The 23,756-nt window shown below is 51.3% G+C and overlaps 1 protein-coding gene across 2 annotated transcripts in view; it reads left to right on the top strand.

The window, feature by feature from the left end:
• Window positions 1-23,756, top strand: part of LTBP2 (latent transforming growth factor beta binding protein 2) — a 113,983-nt gene that overhangs the window by 21,251 nt on the left and 68,976 nt on the right. For both annotated transcript variants that reach the window (XM_077941395.1, XM_015144131.3), the window contains exon 3: window positions 5,445-5,727. In XM_077941395.1, coding sequence (XP_077797521.1) covers window positions 5,445-5,727 — 283 coding nt within the window. The remainder of the gene's footprint in view (window positions 1-5,444; window positions 5,728-23,756) is intronic.

Genomic DNA, 23,756 nt, shown 5'->3' with positions numbered 1-23,756 from the left:
TCAGCAGATTGGGCCTCTGCACAGCATCCTACATGGTTGATTCAAAAGGGTTACCTTCCTGAGGGGGTTTTTCCCACCAACACGTCTGGCTGGTTTGGAAGCCTTTTAGAACTTGATTTACTAGGCTATTGTATATTAAATGCCATTTCCGCAGTTCCCCCCTAACCACTCATTTCCCATGAGTTGTTTGTTCATTGTACCAACCAAAGTTTGCCAGCCCTAACCCTCACTGAGGACCTAATTCCCTGCTTGGAAAATGGATTCTAGGAGTGTGGGAACCCCCACTAGCCAGGGCTTCCCCCTATGCAGGGCTCAGTCTTGTTCACCTTTCTGCCTTCGGCACCCAGTCTGATCAAAATCAGGTGCTCACTAAATGTTTTCGGAATGCATTATTAGCAAGTGAGGCAGAACCAGAGCTAAGTGAGTCGTGGCGAGCCACAGGGGCTTGGCTCACAGGGTTTGGGGTCTTGGATTTCTAGACAGTGAAAGGTATTTTATATATATATATATGTGTGTGTGTGTGTGTGTGTGTGTGTATATATATTTCAATAGCTTTTGGAGAACAAATGGTTTTTGGTTACATGGATAAATTGTTTAGTGGTGAAGTCTAAGATTTTAGTGCACCCATCACCTGAGTAGTGTACATTTTACCCAATATGTAGTTTTTAATTCCACACCCCTTCCCACTCTTTCCCTTCTGAGTCTCCAAAGTCCATTATATCACTCTGTATGCCTTTTCATACCCATAGCTTAGCTCCCACTTGTAAATGATGACATGTATTTGGTTTTCCATTCCTGAGCTACTTCACTTAGAATAATGGCCTCCAGCTCCATCCAAGTTGCCGCAAAAAGTCATTATTTCATTCTTTTCAATGGCTGAGTAATATTCCATGGTGAATATATATCACATTTTCTTTTATTTATGTATTTATTTATTTATTTATTTTGAGGTGGAGTCTCACTCTGTCGCCCAGGCTGGAGTGCAGTAGCACAATCTTGGCTCACTCCTGGGTTCAGGTGATTCTCTGCCTCAGTCTCCTGAGTAGCTGGGATTACAGGCGCCCACCACCACACCTGGTTAATTTTTTGCATTTTCAGTAGAGACAGGGTTTCACCACATTTTCTTTATTCACTCATTGGTTGATGGGCACTTTAGTTGGTACCATATCTTTGCAATCGTGAATTGTGCTGCAATAAACATACACCCGCAGGTGTCTTTTTGATAGTATGACTTCTTCACCTTTACTCAGTAGTGGGATTGCTGGATTGAATAGTTGACCTATTTGGTTCTTTGAGAAATCTCCATACTGTTTTCCATAGGGGCGGCACTAATTTACATTCCCACCAGCAGTGTATAAGTGTTCCCTTTTCCCCATGTCTGTGCCAACATCAATTGTTTTGTGACTTTTTAGTAAAGAGCATTCTGGCTGGGATAAGATGGTATCTCACTGTGGTTTTAATTTGCATTTCCCTGATGATGAGTAATGTTGAACATTTTTTCGTATATTTGTTGGCCATTTGTATGAAGGATCTTATTGTTAATGTGAAGGATGGGCTGTTCTCAGGGCTCAGGAGGGGAAGGGTGGAAGCTAGACTGTTTTCCAAAGGCCATCCTCCGGGCAAGGACCACACACTCAGAGGTGGAAGCTGCATGACCTTCCTCTCACCCATGCCAGCCTTTGGGTCTCTGTGGCAGAGAGGTGTGGGTCTATGTGGGAAATCACTCAGGCCTTCCCATTCTATTCCCTCCCTAAAAAATCCCCAAGGCCGAGACCTGCCCTGGGCACATCTGCTTCCTCCACGTTCACTAGCACTGACATGGCTGCTGGGCTGGCCCCAGCTGACCATGTTTCCTGTGGTGGTGGTGGTGACAGGGGCCTGGCAGGTGGTCAGGTGAGGACAAAGTGTGCTTGGGCAGATAGAGCGGTGGCCAGGCCAAAATCCTGCCATGGTGGCAGTTTGTGTTTGGGGAAGTGCTCTGGGTTGCAATTCTGACATGGTTCTACCTAGAGGCCTGGAGCCTGCCAGGAAGAGGTGCCTGGGCACGAGGAAAAATGCTCTGGCCTCCCAGGCCAACTTGTGGTTGGAATGCTATTAAAACCTGGTATTTCCCACACTCTCTGCTGATAGACTGGTCTTGAGTGCCCTTGGTGCACAATGTCCAATTTTTCATCCTTTGTGTCTCTGGTCAGCATCACCTCCTCCAAGAAGCCTTCCCTGACTTTCCCTACTGCCTGCCTCAGCCTGGGTTAGAGGGTCCAGCTGGCGTAGCACTTGTCCTATAACCTATGTGTTCTACTTTCCATGTCAGACAGTGTACTAGAGACAGTATCACAAGCTTCACACCCAGTGAGTGCTCTACGAATGCTCACTGGATAAACCCATGAGCTGACATACATCCTCCATCATTATTTTAAAATTCTGTGTGGGCTTTGGAAGGGTGTGGGGTCCTGGGGTCTCCACTGTCAGGGCCAATTGGGATGTGCAGTTTCTCAGGGCAGAATTCCCAAGGGTGCATTTGGTGGCTGACTTGAAGCCAACAGATCCCCTTTGTTTCCTTATCAGCTCTGGGCCAAGGCTCAGAGATAGTAGAGAGGAAGAGGAAGAACCATGCCCACCCTTCAGGGAGTCAGTGGGGTGGAAAGAGCCTGGGCTTCTCAGTCACACAGAACTGGATTTGAATCCTGGCTCCACTATTAACTAGCTGGGTGACCTCAGGCAAGTCTCTTAACCTCTCTGAGCTTCAGCAGCATTATCTGTAAAATAGGAATCATAGTCACACCTGCTGCATAGGATTGTTGAGAAGCTTCAGTGAGAGCGTGTATGCAGAGCACGGTGCCAGGGCTATTGTCAGCACTCATCAGAGAGTAGCCACCATAATAAAAATAATAATAATAGTGTTATTGTTAGGCATATGTTAGGAGCTAAAGATACAACGAGGTGTAAGAGATAGTCACTACACTTCAAGGAGCTGACTGTATGAGTCAGGAAATTGAGACATGTGCATAAAAAAAGCTAATGGCAGTGGCCTCGCACGGTGGCTCATGCCTGTAATCCCAGCACTTTGGGAGGCCAAGGCAGGCAGATCACCTGAGGTTGAGAGTTTGAGACCAGCCTGACCAACATGGAGAAACCCCGTCTCTACTAAAAATACAAAATTAGCGGGGTGTGGTGGCGCATGCCTGTAATCCCAGCTACTCGGGAGACTGAGGCAGGAGAATCATCCTGAACCCGGGAGGCGGAGGTTGCAGTGAGCTGAGATGGCGCCATTGCACGCCAGCGTGGGCAACAAGAGTGAAACTCCGTCTCAAAAACAAAAACCAGAAAACAAAAACCAAACAACAAAAACAATAACAACAACAAAAACTAATGGCACTATGCGGGACATGCCCAGTGAATGGCGAACACAAGTATTTTTCCTGTTAATCAAAGGAGGCAGCAGCTGCTGAGAGGTGGGTGTCCAGCATGGGGAAGTCGGTCTTGGGGGAACAGTAGGAGCCAGGTAAATGGAGAGCAAGTGGGAAACAAGAGAGGACATAGCACATGCAAAGACAGAGAGAAGACAGAGCAGAGGCCACCTGGGGCCACAGCCAGCAGGCCAGCTCGACTGGAGCAGGTTGGCTTAGAGGAATGTTAGAGTGGATGAGACCAGGACGGTCTTCAGTGCTCGTCTATGGACTTGAATCCTGAAGACACCAGGGAACCATTGAAGGTCTCTGTGACATGGGCCAGGTGGAAGTTTGGAGATGTTTATCCTGGCCAGCCCTCGGTTTGGATTCTGGTGCTCTTCTCAGAAAGGAGAGTTCAGCTCACAAAACCCAGGCATCTGGTCTGGGTAGCCATGCCTGCTAGTTTCACAGTTGCACTTAGGATTCCTGAGATGACAAGGTCTGTGTATCTGCCTCCTCTTCCTCACTGACTTTGCCTACGCCCCCTCCGCCAGCAGACCCTGGTCTCCCTGGGTCTCTGGCGACTCCTCGAGTACGCCACGTTCCTTCCAGCCTCCAGAGCCCGGTCTTTGCCTCGCCCTCTGCCTGGGAGACTGCCCGGGTCTTTGGGGGTTCACTTCCTTTGCACGCTCCCATCTCTCTCTTCAGAGAGGTGCCCTGGCCGCCCCATCTGAGTCTCCTGGTTGGGCCTGAACCCCTGCATCACCTGGGTTAATTGTCTTCACAGCCCTTGAAACTGCCTGAGGCCACATCATGCTATTGTTTTCTTGCTTCCTGTTAGTGTCCTTTACCACAAGCCCCAGGCAGACAAGAACTTTGTCCCAGTGCCTGGCACTCACTAGGGCTCAGCAGCTATTTATTGAATGAATGAATGAATGAATGAATGAATGAATGAATGAGGCGTTGGGTTTCGAGGGTGCAGTGTGAGCCAGACCATGCTTCCCGGGCTCACACATGTTCCCCAGTGGAAGTCCTGGTGGGGGAGGGGCAGGACTCCGTATCCCAGTGTGTGCCTCTGCATGGGATGTTCCCTTGGCCAGTAATCACTGGATGTGACTCTGGAATTTGCAAGGGGATGAAGGATAGTGAAGAGAGGAGTCAGCCTGGGGAGCTGGTGGCTAATGCTGCACAGGGCTAACCGGGAGAAAGGCCTGGTTTCAGCTCCACCTTGCCCCTGGCTGGACCCACAGCCCAGGAGGCAGAATCCAGAGACAGCCTGAGCCCTGAACGGAGGCCCCACAGAGGAGGGGACTTACCTGGCCGGCAGTGGCTGTGATGCCGGCAGCTGTGTTCTGGCCACCGTGCTTTCTCTGGCGCAGTCGGGAGTTCTGCCTTGCTAAGGAGATGGAGAACAACGGGAAGGAGAGGAGAGACTGTCAAGCTGAATATGCCTTTGAAGGACGCATAGGGTCCTCTAACCTCCTTAGTTCACCCCTCCCGTGATTTAGGAGCAAACAGAGGCTCAGTGAATTCAAGACCACACAGCTCATGAGTGACAGGAAAATCCCAGCAACTCAAACCGCTTGAATTTCAGGCCAGTGTTGGGCCCTTTCCCACCAAAGAGGTTCATTCATTCATTTGCTCCATATTTACTGAGAATCTACTCTGTGGCAGTCCCTATTCTAAGTTCCAGGGCCACTGTCTGTCCTCAGGGGACTTCCAGTCTGGTGGGAGTGAACATTTCAGTATAGACACAGTGTCAGGCAGTGCACTTCCTCTTCAGGGTGCTCTGTGGGACGTGGTGGTGTGAGCCACTCTGCAGCTGGCCACACAGTCTTGGTTGTCCAAAGATCAGAGGTGAACGCGTCCTGGGGGTCTGTGGATGGAGGTGGGAGAAGCATGGGTCAGGGAGCCCTCTGAGGCCAGGAGAGTGGCTTCCTGCTTGAGTGATGGGGTTGGCAGCACTCAGGAGGGTACTTCTGACAGGAGGGAGTGGGCAGCTGTGGTCTCAGCGCCCCATGGCCACTGCTGTCACCTCTCTCCCTGTGTCCTCAGCCGTGTGCCAGCCGCCGTGCCAGAACCGGGGCTCCTGCAGCCGCCCTCAGCTCTGCGTCTGCCGCTCCGGTTTCCGTGGAGCCCGCTGCGAGGAGGTCATTCCCGATGAGGAGTTTGACCCCCAGAACTCCAGGGTGGCACCTCGACGCTGGGCCGAGCGTTCACCCAACCTGCGCAGGAGCAGTGCGGCCGGAGACGGCACCTTGGCCAGAGCACAACCGCCAGCACCACAGTTGCCGTCCGCCCCACAATCGCCGCCCGTACCACAGTCGCCGCCAGCTGGGTAAGTCCCCTTCTCCATGGGGCTCGGGATCTGGGGCTCAGTCTCTTTCTGGAGGGGCTTCTTCCTTCGGACCATTTGGTGAAGGCTGGTGGAGAAGACCACAGTCTTCCCTTCCCTCCTCCCCACCCTCCTTGGCTTTCCCTGGCATGGCCAGATATATGAGCAGGAGAGTAGGTGTTGGGGCTGACTTGGGCTTTGCCAGACTGAGGTGGAAAGAGGAGGGAAGTGAAGTCTTTGCCCTCGGGTGCCTGAAATAAAGCTGAGGAGGGCATGTACCTGGGACCACGGCCTCCTGGTTCACAGTCTGGCTTTGCCATTTCCCAGGTGGGCAACCCCAGGTAAGTCACTTACCTCTCTGTGCCTCAGATTCTGTATCAGTAAGGTGGGACAATGATAATACCTGTGTTATGAATTGTCATAAAGATTAAATTAGTCAACATGAGGGAAGTGCTTAGAACAGTGACTGGCACACATGGAAGTTCTTTATACACGTTCTCCCACACCCCATCCCAACCTCCTCCTCCTCTGCCTGTGGTCCCTGTGTCCCTTCAGTTTCCTCAGCACCCAGCTTCAGCCTCTCTCCTTAGAGGGGAGAAGAAGAAGCATGTGGGAGAAGGGAGTAGAAAGGAAAGTGAACAAGGAGAGTGTTCATGGGCAGGATTCCCTGGCCTGCTTGCCAGCCAATCTGGCTAGACTTTTTCTAGCTCAGGACAGGAAATCTGAACTTTATAAACGAGTCCATTTCTAGGGGACTGTGTTTTCCTTTTAGTTTTTCAGGTTAGTTTTTCCATTCGCTTCCTACTTAAGAAGTTCTTTCTGAAATGTTGCAACCCTGCCTTGCTGAACTAAAGGGAAAGAGGATTTGCCCTTTCAGAGCCCAGGAGAACCAGGCAGAGGAGGCTGACCTTGAGGTTAGGTTCCGGCAGGAAAGGTCTGGAGAGAGTGGCTGAGTTGCAGGAGGAGCAAAGAAAGGAGGTTAAGGGTGTCCAGGGACTCTGAGAGCAGGTGAGGTCAGGCAGACCAGGCTCTTGGTGAGCTGGGTTCCGGGGCCCTGGGCACCCAAGTAGATGTTTTCCAAGGGCAGCTAGGAGGAGGAAGAAAGAAAGGATGGACTCAGGTCAAGGGCCTAGGGAACTCCAAGGTCAAGAGCAAAAGAGCCAAACCCTGCAGCCAAGGCCCAAAGGTCCTGCGGCAGAAACAAGGAGCAGAGCTAAGGGGCCCCAGGTGGATAACAATGAGGGCCTGGGATTGGCAGTGAGCAGGTGGGCAGTGCGGGTACCTTGTTCTGATCGGTCCCGGCTGAGGGTCCCAGGTGGTAAGCCTGGTGTAAGGCACCTGGAGGAATACTAGAGGTGCCAACTCAAGGGCCAGCCAGGGCCAGGGTGGGCACGAAGTCCTTCCAGCGGAGCTTTGCCCATCTCTGTTGGCTTGTGGGATTCATTTATTTACGATGCACTGATCCCATGAGGGTGTGTGCTGGGAGCGGGGTTGCTGGGCAGGGTGTGTCCTGGGAGCGGGGATTGCTGGGCAGGGTGTGTGCTGGGAGCAGGGGTTGCTGGGCACGTCACTCTGTCTCTCACACTCTTGAGTCGGAGTCATTTGAAGTCCCCCGTCACATCTTGCTGCCCGTCTGACTCCTCCCCATTCTTCAAGGTGAATCACATTCACTAGGCTCTCTGGCCCCCGCAGCACTTACTCTCTGGCACACATCCTGTGCATCTGTGCCCTGCACCTGCAGCCGCTTGTCGACCCAGTGGCCTGTGCTTTGGATTTCTCTACAGCTCCCCCAACAGTGCCTGGCCCATCAAAACTGCTCAGTCCATATTTGCTCTGACACTGGGTCCAAACTACAGAGTTAGCCTAACAAAAGGGCCCACTTGGCACTGGACCCTCAGCCCGTACCTGCAGCCAAGGGCATCACCCCATGTGTTGCTCAGAGGGCAGGAGGAGGTGAGGCCCCTGCCAGTTCCCACGGTGGGTGCTCCATCTTTCCCTAGCGCAGCACTTTTCACCCTGCCTTTAGATGGTCTGTCCATTTGCTCACTGGACCGGGAGCTACCTGGGAACTCACAGGGACTGTGTCCTGCTCATTCACCAATGTGTCCCTGGTACCTAACACCATGCCTGGTACACTTCTGTGCTCAATCAGTGTAAGTTAAATGGATAAATGAATGAGGCTAGGTGATGGGGAGAGGGGAGGCTGCGAGGCCAGGAGGATGGGCAATGTGAGCCTTCCATCCCCCAGTGAAGGTTTCCTGTGTGTGACAGGCAGTGGAGGGCAGAGGTCCTGGGTGACGTCTCTGGCCCACAGCAGGGCTGTCCTCTTTGATTTTCACAGGCTCCCTGGCCAGGGGCTACTGTGATGTTCTTAATGAGCTGCAGCCTCCAAGCCAGCCTAGTCTCTCTGTGCCCTGGGGCCTCAATGCCATGAAATCTGGGAGCGCCCTGCTATTGGCCCAGCTGCTGGCCCAGCTGTGTTTTGCTTTAGGAGGCCAAATCCTGCTTGCCTGGTGGTGTCAGACATTTCCTGTGACCTTGGCCAGGTTTCCCAAGCAGTCGCTGGCCTCTCTCCTGATAGCAACTTGGACAGGCCCTGTGTGTCCAGATAGAGGTGGTGACATGATGCAGGGGGCATTCTAGGAGTTGGGGAGGCAAATGTCTGGGGAGGAGAACACTGCAGGAATTGGTGATGGCCAGAGGCCCCCTTTAGGAGGCAGGCAGAGACCGAGCGACTTGTGTCCCGGAGGAAGACCAGAGGGAGAAGCCAGGAGTGTCTCAGGCAGCAGGCAGGGTGCCCTACAGAGGGCCAGACGTGGACTGATGCTGTCCAGCTGTTGTCTGGGCTGGCTGGAGGGGTCTGGAGACTCCCTTGAGCCTCATGTCCTGGCTTCTTTCCCAAGGCTGGGCAGAGTGCCTGCCTTACCTGGAGAGCAAAAGCCAGGCGCTGGGAAGGGCCTTGAGAGATGGGGAGAGGGCTGGTTACCAGAATCTACAACCAGCAGGCTTTGGAAAGCAGTGGTTTAGACCAGCGCTTCTCAAAATGAAACCAGTAGGTGAGTCACCTGGGAACTTGTCAACATGCAGGTTCTGATTCGGCAGGTCTGGGATAAGCAACTCTAATGTGGTCCCACGGGATGCTGATGCTACTGGACCATATTTTGAGTAATGAGGGTTAGAGCCCAGGCTTTGGTGTGTTCTAATTCTGGATTTACCACTCACCAGCTGTGTGTCAATAGGCACTCACCCTAACCTCTCTGAGCCAATAGTGTCCACCTGATAGGATGACAGGAAAGATTAAATGAGACCATGTGAGTAGAACACTTAGCGTGGTACCTGATATGAGTTAGTATTCAATACATGATTCCTGTCAGTGGGCAGGATCTCTTTGCTGTGAGGACTTGGTTGGATGGGAGGAGATGGCAAAGAGCAGAGGAAACTGGAGTGTGTGTGTGTGTGTGTGCGTGTGTGTGTGTGTATGCAATGTACACAGAACAGGTGTAGACCTGTTATGGGAAGAAATCAGAGTCCAGACTCAGCCTCAGGGGTCAGCAGGTCCAGTAATGGCTTTGGCTGGCTTGGGATACAGTCATTCCACCAGGACCATTGTCACCAGCCCTAGGGGAGAGGAGGTTAAGGGGAGGTGTCAAGAATGGGAGGGACCTCCGCTGGGTTTGCTCCTTGTGCAGACCTGAGGACCTAGAGGCTGAGCCCTGGAGACATCCTACACAGGCTCGAGGAGAATCACTTGAACCTCGGAGATGGAGGTTGCAGTGAGCTGAGATCGCACCATTGCACTCCAGCCAGGGTGACAAGAGTGAAACTCTGTCTCAAAAAAAAAAAAAAAAAAGCCTAAGCAGGCTTGGTCACAATATGGGCAACAAGGGGCCTGAAGGGCAGTGCTGAGCCCTGAGTAGGGTGGCTGGGGTGTGTCTGGGGAGCTGTGACCCCGTGATGGTGGCTCCCAGCAGGCTGCTCCTGCCTGGTCGCTCCCTCTCCTCTGGATCGCCTTCTCTCTGCACACCCCACCTCTTTATCCACTGTGTTCATTTTCTATGGCTGCCGTGACACACAATCACAAAATTAGCAGGTTCAAACGACACACATTTGTTTCTCTACAGCTGTAGAGGTCACACATCTGAAACGGGTCTCACCAGGCTGAAATCGAGGTGTCAACAGGCTCCTGGGGCTCTAAGGGGGCTCAGTTTTCTTGCTCATTCAGGTTATCTGCAGAATTCAGTCCCTTGCAGTTGTAGGACTGAGGCCCCATTTCCTTGCTGGCTGTCACTTGAGGGCCGTATCAGGAGCTGCCCTCATTCCTTGGCTTGAGGCCACCTTCCTCCATCTTCAAAGCCAGCAGCAGCAGGTGGACTCTGTGTTTGGGTCTCCCCTCTGCCTGCCTCTTTGGCTGTCTCTCTCCATGATTCACTCCCTTGCCTCCCTCTACTTTTAGGGGCCCATGTCATGACCCTGGGCCCACCAGGTAATCCAGTACCATCTCTCTATTTTAAGATCAACTGATTGGCAACCTTAATTCCATCGGAAACCCTAATTTCCTTTTGCCATTTAACATAACATATTCAAAGGTATAACCCCAGGGACGGAGATCATGGGGGCCAACCACACCCACTCACTACAGCACATTCCAGCTGGGACCCTTGTCCAAAGTGGAAAAGCTCCCTCTTATCAAGGGCTTGCCACAAGGGTGGCCCTACATGATCTGGCCCCACAGTCTTTCTGACATCCCCACTGTCCACCCTCACCACTCACAGCCCGTGTTCATCCTGCTTCTGCTCTGCCAGCTGACTGTATCTTCCTCAAACATGCTGGAGATGCTCCCACCTCAGGGCCTTGGCCCTTGCTATCCCCCTCCCTGGAGCCCTGGAATTTTTTTTTTTTTTTTTGAGACAGGGTATCATGCTGTCACCCAGGCTGGAGTGTAATGTCACAGCTCACTGCAACCTCGACCTCCTGGGCTCAAGCGATCCTCCCATCTCAGCCTCCCAAATAGCTGAGGCTACAGGTGTGCACCGCCACACCCGGCTAATTTTTGTATTTTTTTATAGATGTGGTTTCACCATGTTGCCCAGGCTGGCCTCTAACTCCTGGGTTCAAGCGATCCTCCTGGCTTGGCCTAAGTGCTGGGATTACAGGCATGAGCCACTGCACCTGGCCCCTGTGTTAGTTTTCTAAGGCTTCCATAACAAACTGAGTGGTTTAAAACAGCAGAAATTTATGCTCTTACAGCTCAGGAGCTGGAAATCCAAAAATCAAGGTGGCAGGATTGGTTCCCTCTGAGACTCTGAGGGAGAAGGTTCTATGCCTCTCTGCTAGCATATCTGGTGCAATCCTTGGCCTTCCTTGGCTTGTAGCTGCATGACCTTGACCCCGCCTCAGTCATCACATGGCCTTCTTCCTTGTGTGTGTCTGTGTGTCTCTGTGTTGTCTTCTTCTCATAAGGGTGCAGTCATTGGATTTAGGGTCCTCCCTAATCCAGTGTGACCTCATCTAAACCTAACTAATTACATCTACAAAGACTCTATTTCCAAATAAGGTCACATTCATAGGTCCGGGGTTAGGACTCATGTCTTTCCGCGAGGACACAATTCAACCCGCATCAAAACACTCTTCCCCCTACACTCCTGCGGCTGCTTCTCCCCTTTCCTTTGTGGTGGAGCCTTCTCTGTCCACCACATCTAAAACCACGCCCTCCACACCCTCCCCACCTCCCACCTGGCTATTTTTCTCGGCAACACTAACGTCTTTGGTATTTTACCTATTTATTTTAATTATTCTTCTTCTTACCCCAAGAAAGTGTCAGATGTGGGAGGACAGGGATTTTTCTCTCTTTTCTTGGTTGATCTCTCTCCAGCACCTGGAGCATGACTCAGCCCATTGTAGCATTGAGTAAATACATGCCCAGAGTAGGGTTGAGTCAATTAGCTGTCTATACCCATTTGGTTTTACGTCTACAATTGACTGTCTACACCTATTTTGCTTTACGTCTACAATTGGCTATCTACACCCATTTTACTTAACGTCTACAATTGGCTGTCTACACTCATTTTGTTTTACATCTCACAACTCCCTGCAACAGGTGGCCAGTGTTGCCATTCTGTTGGTGAGGAGAGGCTCATAGAGGGGAGGGAGGCTGTCCCTACCCTTTCCCAGCCTGGTATCTCCAGCACCTGTCCTCTGCCTGCACTAATCTCTGAGTTTTTGTCTGTCGGGAGACAGGGAAGGGCCAGAGCACCAGGGCAGTTCTTGTTGGAGGTCCAACCTCAGGTGGTGAGTGCCAGGACTGCTGGGCACGTGTGGCAGCATGTGCCTGCATGTGGGTTGGTCACCCAGGCAGAGGCTCCCTACCTCAGAGCAGAACCCCGCCTTGCCTCGGCCTCCACGACTCCACAGGGTCCCTGTTGGCACTTTTTGGCATGATCTTTAACCTATTACTGCTGAGAGTGAGCCCGCAGGTTTACCGTGGCAGTGCTGCCCGCCTCCACCCAAGACCTTGACTAACTTTCCTGTTGGGAGCACAGGGACTCTGCTTCCAAGTGGGTGGTCTCTCTAAGTCTGAGGGAATGGAGGGAACTATCAAAAGATTGCTGCCCCAGAGCCACTTCCGGGGAGACCCAGGCATCCGTTCCTGGGGGCAAAGGTGCGGGGAAGGTAGCACCCCCTGGTTGACAGAATGGCAAGGGGTTTTCCCTGGGACGAGGCAGAATCAGAAACTAGGTGCTGGGGCCGGGTGCAGTGGCTCACGCCTGTAATCCCAGCACTTTGGGAGGCAGAGGTGGGTGGATCACCTGAGATCAGGAGTTCGAGACCAGCCTGGCCAACATGGTGAAACCCCGTCTCTACTAAAAAAACAAAAAATTAGCCAGGCGTGGTGGCGGGTGCCTGTAATCCCAGCTACTTGGGAGGCTGAGGCAGGAGAATTGTTTGAACCTGGGAGGCGGAGGTTGCAGTGAGCTGAGATCACGACGTTGCACTCCAGCCTGGCAACAAGAACGAAACTCTGTCTCAAAACACACACACACACACACACACACACACACACACACACACACAACCTAGGTGCTGGGAACAGGGCGGCTGGGAACAGACACCCAGCATGGGGACCTCAGTGTGGCAGCTTGTAAATTGTGTCCCCTTCCCCCAGTGGCAGCAGCAAAGGGCTGGGGGTCAGGGAGGACACAGGACAAGGCTCCCTACAGGGCTGCTGTGGATGGACCTCCTGATGACCCATCTCATGAACTAGGGTCTCATGAACTTAGAGGCGAGTTCAGGCTTGGCTGGCAGGAAGGAGGCCGTGTGGCACTGTGATGGGGGAGTGCAGAGTGGTTCCTGGCTGGGGCAGCGCTGGGTGCCCTGAGGATTAGAGTCTGGTGGCTGGAGGAGGGGACATGAGGAGGGTGCCTGGTGGCCCAGTGTGTGTGTCAGAGGAGCCCGGGGCAAGGGGGTTAAATTTGATGTTAGGCAGAATGTAAATCCTGATGCCCTCACAAACTTTGCAAGCTCCTTTACTTCCCTGAAACTCAATTCCTTTGACCTTGATGTGGGAAAATGAATGCCCATCTCCTAGGATGGTTGGGAGAATTTACTGAAATAATGTAGCATGATTCGCGGGGTATCTGCCACACAATCAGTCCAATAAACCTGAAATCTCTTGGCCTACCTGCCTACTCCATGTGCTTATGAAAAATCAGTGTGGAACACCTCATTTGCCAGGATGAGTTTTTCTGCACCCCACTGTCTGGGCTTATAGCTGGGGAAACTGAGGGAGGATGCAGGTTGGCCACTAGGTTGTGGGCCGGCCTGAAGGCCTGCCCTGGCCTTCTGAGCCTGCCTCCTGCTCCAGCCCCTCCCACTGCTGCCACCCTCCCCTCTGGGCTTGTGTGTGCTGCTGCGGGCCTTCTGCTTGTTCCTTTGGGCTACGCGGCCCCGTTTGTCTTTTTTCCTTCTCATTCAAGACCCTTGGACCCAAGGTGGTTCTCTGATTCAGCTGGGACATGCCAGGAGACCAACGGGTGCTCGGAGACCTTGGGAAAATCCTCTGCCCTTCCTGGGCTTGTTCCCGCATTTGTAAATCAGAGGGCTAGCGTGGATCTCCTCTAAGCTCCAGAGCTAATGGTCGGCCGGGTATGGTGGCTCATGCCTGGAATCCCAGCACTTTGGGAGGCTGAGGCAGGCGGATCACTGGAGGTCAGGAGTGCAAGACCAGCCTGACCAACATGGAAACCCCGTTTCTACTAAAGATACAGAAATTAGCTGGGCTTGGTGGTGCGCATCTGTAATCCCAGCTACTTGGGAGGCTGAGGCAGGAGAATGACTTGAACCTAGGAGGTAGAGGTTGCAGTGAGCTGAGATCACGCCACCGTACTCCAGCATGGGCAACAGAGTGAGACTCTGTTTCAAGAAAAAAAAAAAAAAAAAAAACTAATGGTCTAGGATTCCAGCCAGCCTGGCCATTTTCCATCCCTGATGGTGAAATGTGCTCATTCTCCCCTTTGCCTGTTTCCAAGGTTGTGACAAGAACATGTGAGCCTTTCACCAGGGCAGACCTTTGCTGTCCCTGACACCTTGGCAAGCTTGCAGAGGGCTGAGCAGCCTGCGTCTTCTGTGCTGTGTCACCCACTTCCTCATGGCCACTGAGTGCTGTTCTCTGCGGGGTTAACTCAACCCTACAAATTTTTGGTGGCCTCTGAGGGTTGAGCCCTTCTCTCTCTTTCTTTTTTTTTTTTTTTTTTTTTAGCCTTTTCTCTTTCTTTTCCCTGACCTGTTTGTATAACTCTGATTCCCAAAATTGCTCCTTGGGTTTTTCTGGAATTCCCCCAACACTTAGGACCTTGAAAACTATTTTGAATAGACTCGGAATCAGTAAACCCAGTTTTGGTCTCTTAGTTACTAACTGGCCTTGTGACCTTGAGCAAGCCACTTAGCATCACTAGGCATTAATGTCCCTATATCTGTAAAGCGAGAGGGTTAATTCTCCCCTCACTGGGATGTTGAGAAAATTAACTAAGGCGTGCGGGAAAGATTGCTTTGTGGGTTCTAACGTGCCTCGCAAATGCTTGTTATTACTTCTTAGCTGTCCTGACACTGGGCTGGGCCTTCGCTCATGCCCGGTTACATGTACAGAAGCCACTTTTAGGAAGAAGCTCCTCAATGAGGCCCTTGAGGAAATATTTTAAAGGAAATCTTTTAATTTTAAGCTTAGGGAAGGACATCCCCTGTTGTGTCCAGCTTAACACAACAACAGGGAATGTCCTTCCATCCTATCATACTCTCTGTGACAGGTACCCCAAGAGTTGTACAGTGTACAGCCTGTGCAGCTGCGTGTGGTGACCCCAGACCTGGCTTCTTCCCAAGAGGGAGATGTCTCCCATTTTTCCAACATTTAATATTTTCAGCCCTCAACTTGAGAGTCCTTTCATCTGGCTCACTTTTTATTTCCACAGTACTTTCTATTTTCCACTTTCTAACATAGCATAAAATTTACTTATTTAGTACATTTGTATATAATCCATTTTTCCCAGTTATTCTGTTCCTCAAGAGCAGAGATCTTTGTTTTGTTCACTGACACATCTCAAGCTCCTAGAATGGTGCCCAGCATATAGCAGGCCCTCACTAACTAAATATCCACTGAATGGACATCCCTGTCCTAATGCGTCTTCTATTGCTTCCTAGAGCAAAGAGATGGTCTCAGGGCCATTTCCTTCTGATCTGATGCTCAGGCCATCCCCTAGCATGTCACCAACATGGAGGGGCTCTCCTAGCCCTCCCAACGGGTGGTGCTTCCTCACCCTGTGCCCCTTGGCCCTGGGAGTCTGAAGCCAGGCAAACTGAGGGCAATGCCTCTCCCCCAAGGGCAGCGAGAGTGGGCTTGACAGACCCTCAGGAGTGCTGAGAGTCTGGACAGGGGGTTGTGGGCAGCTGTAAAAGAGTCTTCTCCTGGTTTCTTCCATCTCTTGGGCCTTAGAAGAGCCCCCAGGACTCCCCTTCCCTGGGACTGTGGGTTTGGAAGAAGGAGGGCTCAGAGGGGCTAGGAAGAAAGGAATGCTCACTGTAGGCCTCCAGCCAGATCCAATGGAAGAGATTTTATTTTCCCAAGTCTGAGGGTGTGGAAGCCCTGCTTGTGCTTTTTGAGGAGAATGGGAAGAGACCTTTGTCTCAGCCAAGAACTTCCTTCACCACCCACGCCCTGTCTCCCTGCTGTTGCAGAGGGTAAGTTCTAGAAATGTGGATGGGCCACACTAAGGTTTGTGGAGGGTCCCTTGGTACTCAACCTCTGCCAGCCCCAGTGCATCCCTGCCCAGCAGAGACTACTTGGAGTGGCCAGATGGGTCTGAAGCACTGTGTTCCAGCCAGGCAGAGGAGGGAGGCCTGCTGTTCTGCATTGGACCTTTCAGCTGTTGGACACAACACCAAGGGTTGTCCTTCACATTACAGTCTCTGTGACAGGTAACCCAAGAGTTGTGCAGTGCACAGCCTGTGCAGCTATATGTGGTGATACTAGACCTGGCTTCTTTCTGGGAAGGAGAGAGATGTCTCCTATTTCCCTTACAAAGCGTGTTGCTTCAAGGCAGTCCTTTCCAGCTGGGTTTGGCTGTTGAGGTCCCTTCTAGGTTCCCCTGAAAGGGAGATGGATCTCTGGGGCTTTGTAGTGTTAACATGCATCTCTTCAACCCACACAAATACCTGAGACCCATGGAGGTCAGGCCCTGAGCAGGCCATGGCTGGTCACATTTCTATTTCATGATAAAAAGACTCTGGTTCTGGGCGGATGTAGCCCAGGGCACATGGTCTTGCTATGCTTTGATCCAGAGCCTAGAAGTCCCAGGAGAGGTTGTGAGGAAGGTGGGGGCCAGTGTGCCTTCCTTATTCTGAGTGGTAAAGCCAGTAACCTCTTCCTTTTCTCATGCTGGGCATAGAGCAGACATCTCTGGGTTGGTGAGGATGCCCAGCTCAGGCCTCTGAGTGCTCAGGGGAGGAGGCCCCTCCCGCTCCCTTCATGGGGCACTGGGCAGATTCAAGGGAAATGGTGTCTGCTTTCTACACACTTCCTCCTACCTTCTCCCTTCTCCCATTTGAGCCTGAAGGCAGACATCTGGCCCAAGAAATCTCAAACTCTCTGATGACAACCTAATGACTCCCTTTTTCAGTATTCTCCCAGAGCTGAGGAATATATGGACTGCATCCTGGGTTTGGTTTCAGGAGAGGACTTCTCCCAGCCCAGCCCCAGGTCCAGCCCTTAACAAATCTCTGAGATATGAGCTATTCACCTTCTGTCCTCCCAGAGCCTGCAGCTCGGTGATGGGAAAAGCTGCCTCTTCCAGTTCATCATCATCATCTTCATCATCACCATCTTCATCATCAGTAGGATTTAGTGCACCCTGTTATGTTTCAGGCATTGTGCTAGATTCTTACCCTTTTCTTTTCCTCCTTGCTGTCCCCACTTTAGAGTCACCAGCTCAGTGACATGCAGGACATGGATGTTGCGCAAATGTCTTTTGGTCAATTGTGTTGTGTCCAAATAGTGGAGTATAAATGGCATAGCACAGGGACCAGCACCCAGGAGCAGAGGGGCGCAGAGGGTCCCCAGAGCTCATCATGGCGTTAGTGGTGTGCTTAGAATTATGGTTACCATGGTGGAAGTTTGGGTTAAGATTGACTAGCACTAAGGTTGTGGTTAGGGTGACATTCTATTTAACAGTACGGTGGTGGTTAGGGTAAGATTAGAGGAATAACTTTAGTAGTGCAGCATTAGGGTGTGGTTTTAATCTTAGGGTTGTGGTCAGGGTTGGGTTAGGGTTATGCTAGAGTAACATTTAGGACTGTGGGTGTTTTCGATTGTATGTATGGTTATTGTTCTAACCCACCATTGATGGAGCCTTATTGAATAAGCTGGCAGTTTGCAGGCACCACCTAATTTAATACTGGGGACAGCTCGGCACAGTGGCTAAGAGCATGGGCCATGAGTCAGACAGACCCCGGTTCCACTTGACTCGGTTACTCCCCAGCCGTGCTATCAAGTGTGTTCTTTCACTTCCCGGAGTCTCAGTGTGAAAGGCTGATGATACCAACACTGGCTACGCAAGGCTGTGGTCAGAATAACACAAGGGAAAGTGGATAAAGTGCCGGGTCAGTAGGTAAGAACTCAGTACTCGATAGCAAATACTTTGTCTTGTCTGGGTCAGTTAGAGTTCCAGCGGGAAAGAGATGGCACACTCGATGTATTTACAAAAACATCGGCAGGGTCGAGAGAAAACAAGGAAGAGTGGTGGAGTATCCCAGGGTAGCTACGTAGGCAAGCCCTTACCCTCCAGGCCTAAAGGGGCAAGGGACCAGCAGTCATAAGAACCCAGGGTAGCTCAGGCTATAGGAGAGGGCCGTGGACAGGGCTGTGGCCTTTGGTGTAGGAATGTAGCCACTGCTCACCTGCAGTACCTGTCACGAGGGAGTTGGGAGGATCTGCACCTCCACTCACCCTTCTCCTGCCCTCTGACCTCCTGCCAGAGTTCCCCACTGACTGAATTGGACCAGAAGGCAGAGGGCAAAGGAACCTCCCAGGACCCAGAGTGGGATAGAGAGGGATCCAGGGGCGAGTGGAAGATCTTCAGCACATTTGCCAGTCCTTGCCATGACCCTGTGAGGAGGGTATTCCCATGACTCCCACTTTGCAATGAGGACACCGAGGGTAAGGGCGATTCCAGCCTAGCTCTGCTCGACTTTAGAACTTGTGATTATAGTCGCTGTGTGAACCAGTCTCCAGGGCATGTGAGCATAGGCAAGTGTGTTAACATCCAGCTTGGCTTGGAAACTGCAGAGTACTGGGTTAGGCAAGGTATCCAGTGTCTTTTCAGAAAACTACAGAAGTCGGTGAGAGCCTGGAGCAGCATTCAGCCTCATTAAAATGCTAATGTATGCAGTTTCCAACCCCGACTTAAAAAAGTAGCGAGAATAAACATTTCAAGCTTGTAGCTATGCTCATAGCATCTAGCTGTCTTAAATCCTGTAGGATTTTTGTTTGAAAGGAAGAGGCTGGGAGCAATGAAGCAAGAAAAGAGAGGAAAGACTGGCAAAGCTGTTTTTCAGATGGTCCAGGGAAGGTTCGCCCCATCCAGCTGCTTTTTACAGAACTGGCTGCTCGCTCAGGGAGGGTCACCTTCTGGGTGTGTGTGTGTGTATATGTGTGTGTGTGGCGGGGCGTGGGTGGAAGCTGTGGAGAGAACATGCCTCAAAAGTCATAATGGAGATATTTTCAGGCTCCGTGAATTCTCCTTTTGAGCTCAAGATTTTCAAATATGTATCAGGTTTCACCTCTTGTCCAGGATATAAAGGAAGTTTCTGATTTATGGGTCCAGTAGTTTTTCCAGTTACTCCATCTTTAAATCTGCCATCAGTTAATTAATTTGCCACTGTCAGAAAAGGCACTGTGAGCTTCCCAGGTGAAAATAACTTTAGCAAAGTATGATCACAGTTCAAAAAAGGGAGGGACTCTGAAACATACACTTGTTTCCACTTGTGAAATTAACTGAATCAGTGTCTCCGCACTCCTCCTTCTCCCCCTGTCATGGCGCATGCACACTCACACACTCTCATGCACACTCACACAAACACACACTCTCACACTCTTACACACACACACCCCACCTCTGCAGAAGAGCTGAAGGGGAAGATTTAAACCTGGCAGGATAATTTCCCAGAAAAGGATTAGAAGGGGAAAATGGATTCACTGCAAAGTCATCTGATGACTGTGTTGTACAAGGCTGCTTGGGACCCAGAGGGGTGTGTCCGTCTGTCTGTGTCTATCTGTCTGCAGATGACACAGGGAAGATTGCTAAATGATTCCCAATAATGAAATGTGAAAACACATAGTTCCTTTGCTAGCCACATAGCTGTGGTTTTGTGTCTGTGATTCATGGTGGAAGTGAGTAGCTGCGACGGGCATTCTGTGGGTTTTTTTTTTCTCCTTATTTCTCCTAAAAAAATATTTGTGAAAGGTCTAAAAGGAAGTGGAGTACTTTTTGAAGAGAAAAAAAAATCCCCATTCCTTGCAAAACAAAGATTACAGATGAAAACTTCTGGAGCTACCACATTTCTGCTTCCAGATGTCGCCTACGCTGCATTTTCCTCCTGGAGCCTCAGCCCTGCCCACGATGTGACATGTCCACCCTCGAGTGCCCGCAGCAGAGGCCGCGTCAGGGAGTCTGCATCTGCAGGGGGCTGGCGGTATCCTCCCAAGACCCCAGCCAGGCCACGCCCTTCCAGGGGAGAACATTAATTCCACATTTCTTTCCTTTTTAATGTTTTTGGGGCAAGGTCAGAGGCTCCGCAAAATGCAGTAGCGCATGAGGGCAGAATTGTGAGATAATTTATGTCTTAAATAAACCTGGGTTTGAATCTCAGCTCCACCACTTAGCTGTGCAGCCTAGAGCGAGTGATTTAATCTTGTGAGCCTCAGTGTTCTCATCTGTAGGCTGGGGATTATCATCACCACCTTATGGAATTGTCAGAAGGATTGACTAATCCACATAAGTGCATCTGGCACCTTTTTGGTCCTCTGTAAATGACACCACTCTTTTGGCAGGGAGGGGGATGGAGTCTCGCTCTGTCATCCAGGTTGGAGTGCCGTGGCATGACCTCGGCTCACTGCAACCTCTGCCTCCCAGGTTCAAACAATTCTCCCGCCTCAGCCTCCCAAGTAACTGGAATTACAAGTGCGTACCACGATGCCCAGCTAATTTTTGTATTTTTAGTAGAGACGAGGTTTCGCCATGTTGGCCAGGCTGGTATTGAACTCCTGACCTCAAGTGGTCCGCCCACCTCGGCCTCCCAAAGTGCTGGGATTACAGGCCTGAGCCACTGTGCCCAGTCGACACCTACTCTTACTTGTCCCCTGCCTCGGGGGTTATCTGAGCCTTTCGGAAACGCAGCAGTGGTCATCAGAAACTTTGAGAGTTTGCCCAGAGCACTTGAAGGTGTTTCCAGACCTGGCGAGGTTTCTGGTCACAGCCAAGGGTGAGCAGCAGGGTGGGGAAGGGAATCTCATCCCCCAGAGGCAGACGGAGCTCAGCCTGCATACTCTGGCCCAGCGCTTCCCTGCTGGGGATGACCCCGGGCAGGTTACCAGGCTCCCTGTGCTTCAGTTTTCTCTTCTGTAAAATGGGGACACTGGTTCCTGCATCGTAGGGTTGCTGTACTAATCAAGTAAATAAAAAAATAAAATGCCTTAGCAGAGGTCTGGCACATCATAGGTTGACAGGTTTGGGCTGCTAGATTGCTGAAGGAAAGCTTCCCAGGTTGGGGCCCTAGTTCCCATAGAAATCTTCTTTTGTTTATGGCCCCGGGGTAAATTTCCAGCCCCATGAGAGCGGAAAGGGCAGGCTGGGACTTCGGCCAGCTCCTGAAAGTGTATATTTGACCCAGGTCCCCAGCTGCCTTAGTCTACAATGGGCTTGTGGGGGCAGGCCCACGAGTGGGGTAAACACATCTGGAGTCAGGCCTGTGTTTGCTGTTTAATAAGCCAGACCTGCTAAGCTTGTGCATGTGCATGTGTGGGGGTGCATCATGGAGGGTGGAAGGGTCCCAAAGGCCATGAGCTGGGAACTCAAGGGTTTGGGAGGTGAGCATCTCATAGCCAAGTTAGTGGTGGCGAGATGTCTGTATACCAGGTTTGCTGTGGCTTTGGGAAAGGGTCCTAGCTCAAGCCTCTCAGTCTAGATGCCTCTCCTCCCCTTCCTCCAGCCCCTCCTCCAGTCTCCTGTAGCACTTGCCAGGTCCTTAGGCCCTGCCTTGCATTTTCATTCCCTTTTCACGGCGGCAGCTCTCCAGCCACTTCTGGTTTTCATACACTTCTTTGTAGATCATGCAGTATCACCATGGCAGCTTGTGGAGGGAGTTTGGCTGCAGTGATGGGAGGGGTGAGATGAGCTTTAGAACCTGGCAGTCCTGAGCTTTAGGATTGTGGGTTTTGCCATTCATGAGATACATGAGATTGGGCCAGCTACCTTCCTCCTCCATGCCGCAAATTTCTCATACGTAATAATAGGGCAGAGACACCTATGTCTTAGGTTCTCATTAGGGGACCTTTATAAGGTCATGTGTGTTTGGTGCCTAGTGCTCAGACCGTGTTTAGTAAGTATAGCAATTATTTAATCAAGGCAGATTGTGTGGGGAGGACTCTGACCCCCAGCAGATACCCAAAGGAGGAGACACCAGTGGACAAATCTCATTACAGTCTGATCTCTGCCCCTCAGCACAGCTGGCTTCTGTCGTTGGACCTGGGAGGAGTAACCCCCTTTTGGCATGAGCAGATGCCCTGTTCTAATAGCCAGGGGAGACCCAGGCCTTGATCTGGACTCCAGCAGTATGTCTGTACAAAACTTTAGTCTTTTGGTTCAACATTCCCGGTGTCTGCCCACCCAAGGAACCTGTGCTAAGAGGGGGTCTCCTGCAATTAGATCCCATAACACATTCCAAGTAGTAAGTCAGGAATAAATAACCTTCTCCTGTGTGAATCTCATACTCCCTATTAATTGTTCTTCCATTCATTCTATGTGTCCTGGATGGATTTTTCAGGCCAGTTGGAAGAAAGGATGCTCAAGAGAGGGATATTCTCTGAGTCAAGCAACTGACAAGGATTTTGTTAGGACTCAGCTGGCCTTCCTTCCTTCCTTCTCTCCTTCTCTCCTTCTCTCTTTCCCTCTATCTCTATCTTCATTCCAGGCACAAGGAGTACTAGATGACTTGGACCCATGCCTTGCCTCTAAGAGCTCACATCCAGCGGTTTGACATGCTCAAGCAGCTAAAGCACACCCAGCCCCTGGGAAGGCTTTTGCTAGTGCTCTAGGAGACAGGGAGGGGAGCATCCCTGGGCAGTGTAGGTAATAGGGATAGGTAGGGGGCCTCCAGGGGGAGTTTTTGATGACCATTTTTAACCTTGTTACTTTCTGGTGAAAACATTTTTTTCAAGGCTTCCTTTTCATGCGTGAGGTTCATAGGATGAGGCCCAGACTGTTGGACTTCTATACTCAGTCCCGAAGTACAGTACTCAAGCAGCGATATGGTGCAGAGGTTTGTGATATAGGCTCCGGAACTAGAATATCTGCAGAATGCCTGTGTTTGATTCCTAGTCACTGACTATGTGACCTTAGGTAAGTTACCTAGCTTCTTTATGCTTCATCCGGAAAAAGGGGATAATAATAATACCTACTTCCTAATTGTAATGGTGGTTAACTGAATTAATAGATATAAAAGTGCTTAGCACAGTGCCTGGCATGTGATTAGCACTATGTAACTTTGGCTATTATTCTTCTCACCCTTGACTCTTCCTATTTCTCTTTAATCAGACAGGCCTGGTTATCCCCAAACACCATGCCAGCACATTCCTGAATATGTCCCTTTATGCTTGTGGCTCTCTCTGCGCTCCCCACCCCTTCCTCTGGCTCATGTCTCCCGCCCTCTGGAAAGCCTTCCCCAGTATGCCAGCCCCACGGCCGTGCTAGAACATGCTGGCTGGACAGCTTACCTGGCCATAAGACTCGTGGCTCCTGCCCATCTCCTCCTTCTCTGCTCTTGGATTGTTATGAAATGATCACGTGTAGGGGCTTGGCCCGGGGCTACTGCATATAGTGTGCCTGCTGTGTCCTGCACAAGGGTGCCAGCCAGGAGATGGACCCTGGTGCCAAAATCTAGCCTGTGTTCTGCTCACCCAGCACTGGGACCATGCTACATCAGCCTGAAGGAAGTAGGGCAACTTCTGTAAACTGGCTGCCCAGAGAGGCCTCTTGTGATTTGTACGAAGGCACCAGGTATGCTAGGCCTCTCCCTACCCCCTGCCTCCCAGTCTGGGTGATAAGCTCTTGGTGGGCAGGATGCCCTTTGCATAGTGCCTGATGGGACTGTGCACCTTGGCAGTGGTTGAACGACGAATTCATGAAATCCAGGTTCACCGTGTGCTGACAAGCCTTCCCGAGGGAACTCGGAGCCAGAGGCCTCAGACTGCCTGCTGGCCCTGGCTGGCTGAG

Source organism: Macaca mulatta, chromosome 7, assembly GCF_049350105.2.
Source record: "Macaca mulatta isolate MMU2019108-1 chromosome 7, T2T-MMU8v2.0, whole genome shotgun sequence".
Classification (NCBI taxonomy): domain Eukaryota; kingdom Metazoa; phylum Chordata; class Mammalia; order Primates; family Cercopithecidae; genus Macaca; species Macaca mulatta.
This window is presented reverse-complemented; position numbering and strand designations above follow the sequence as displayed.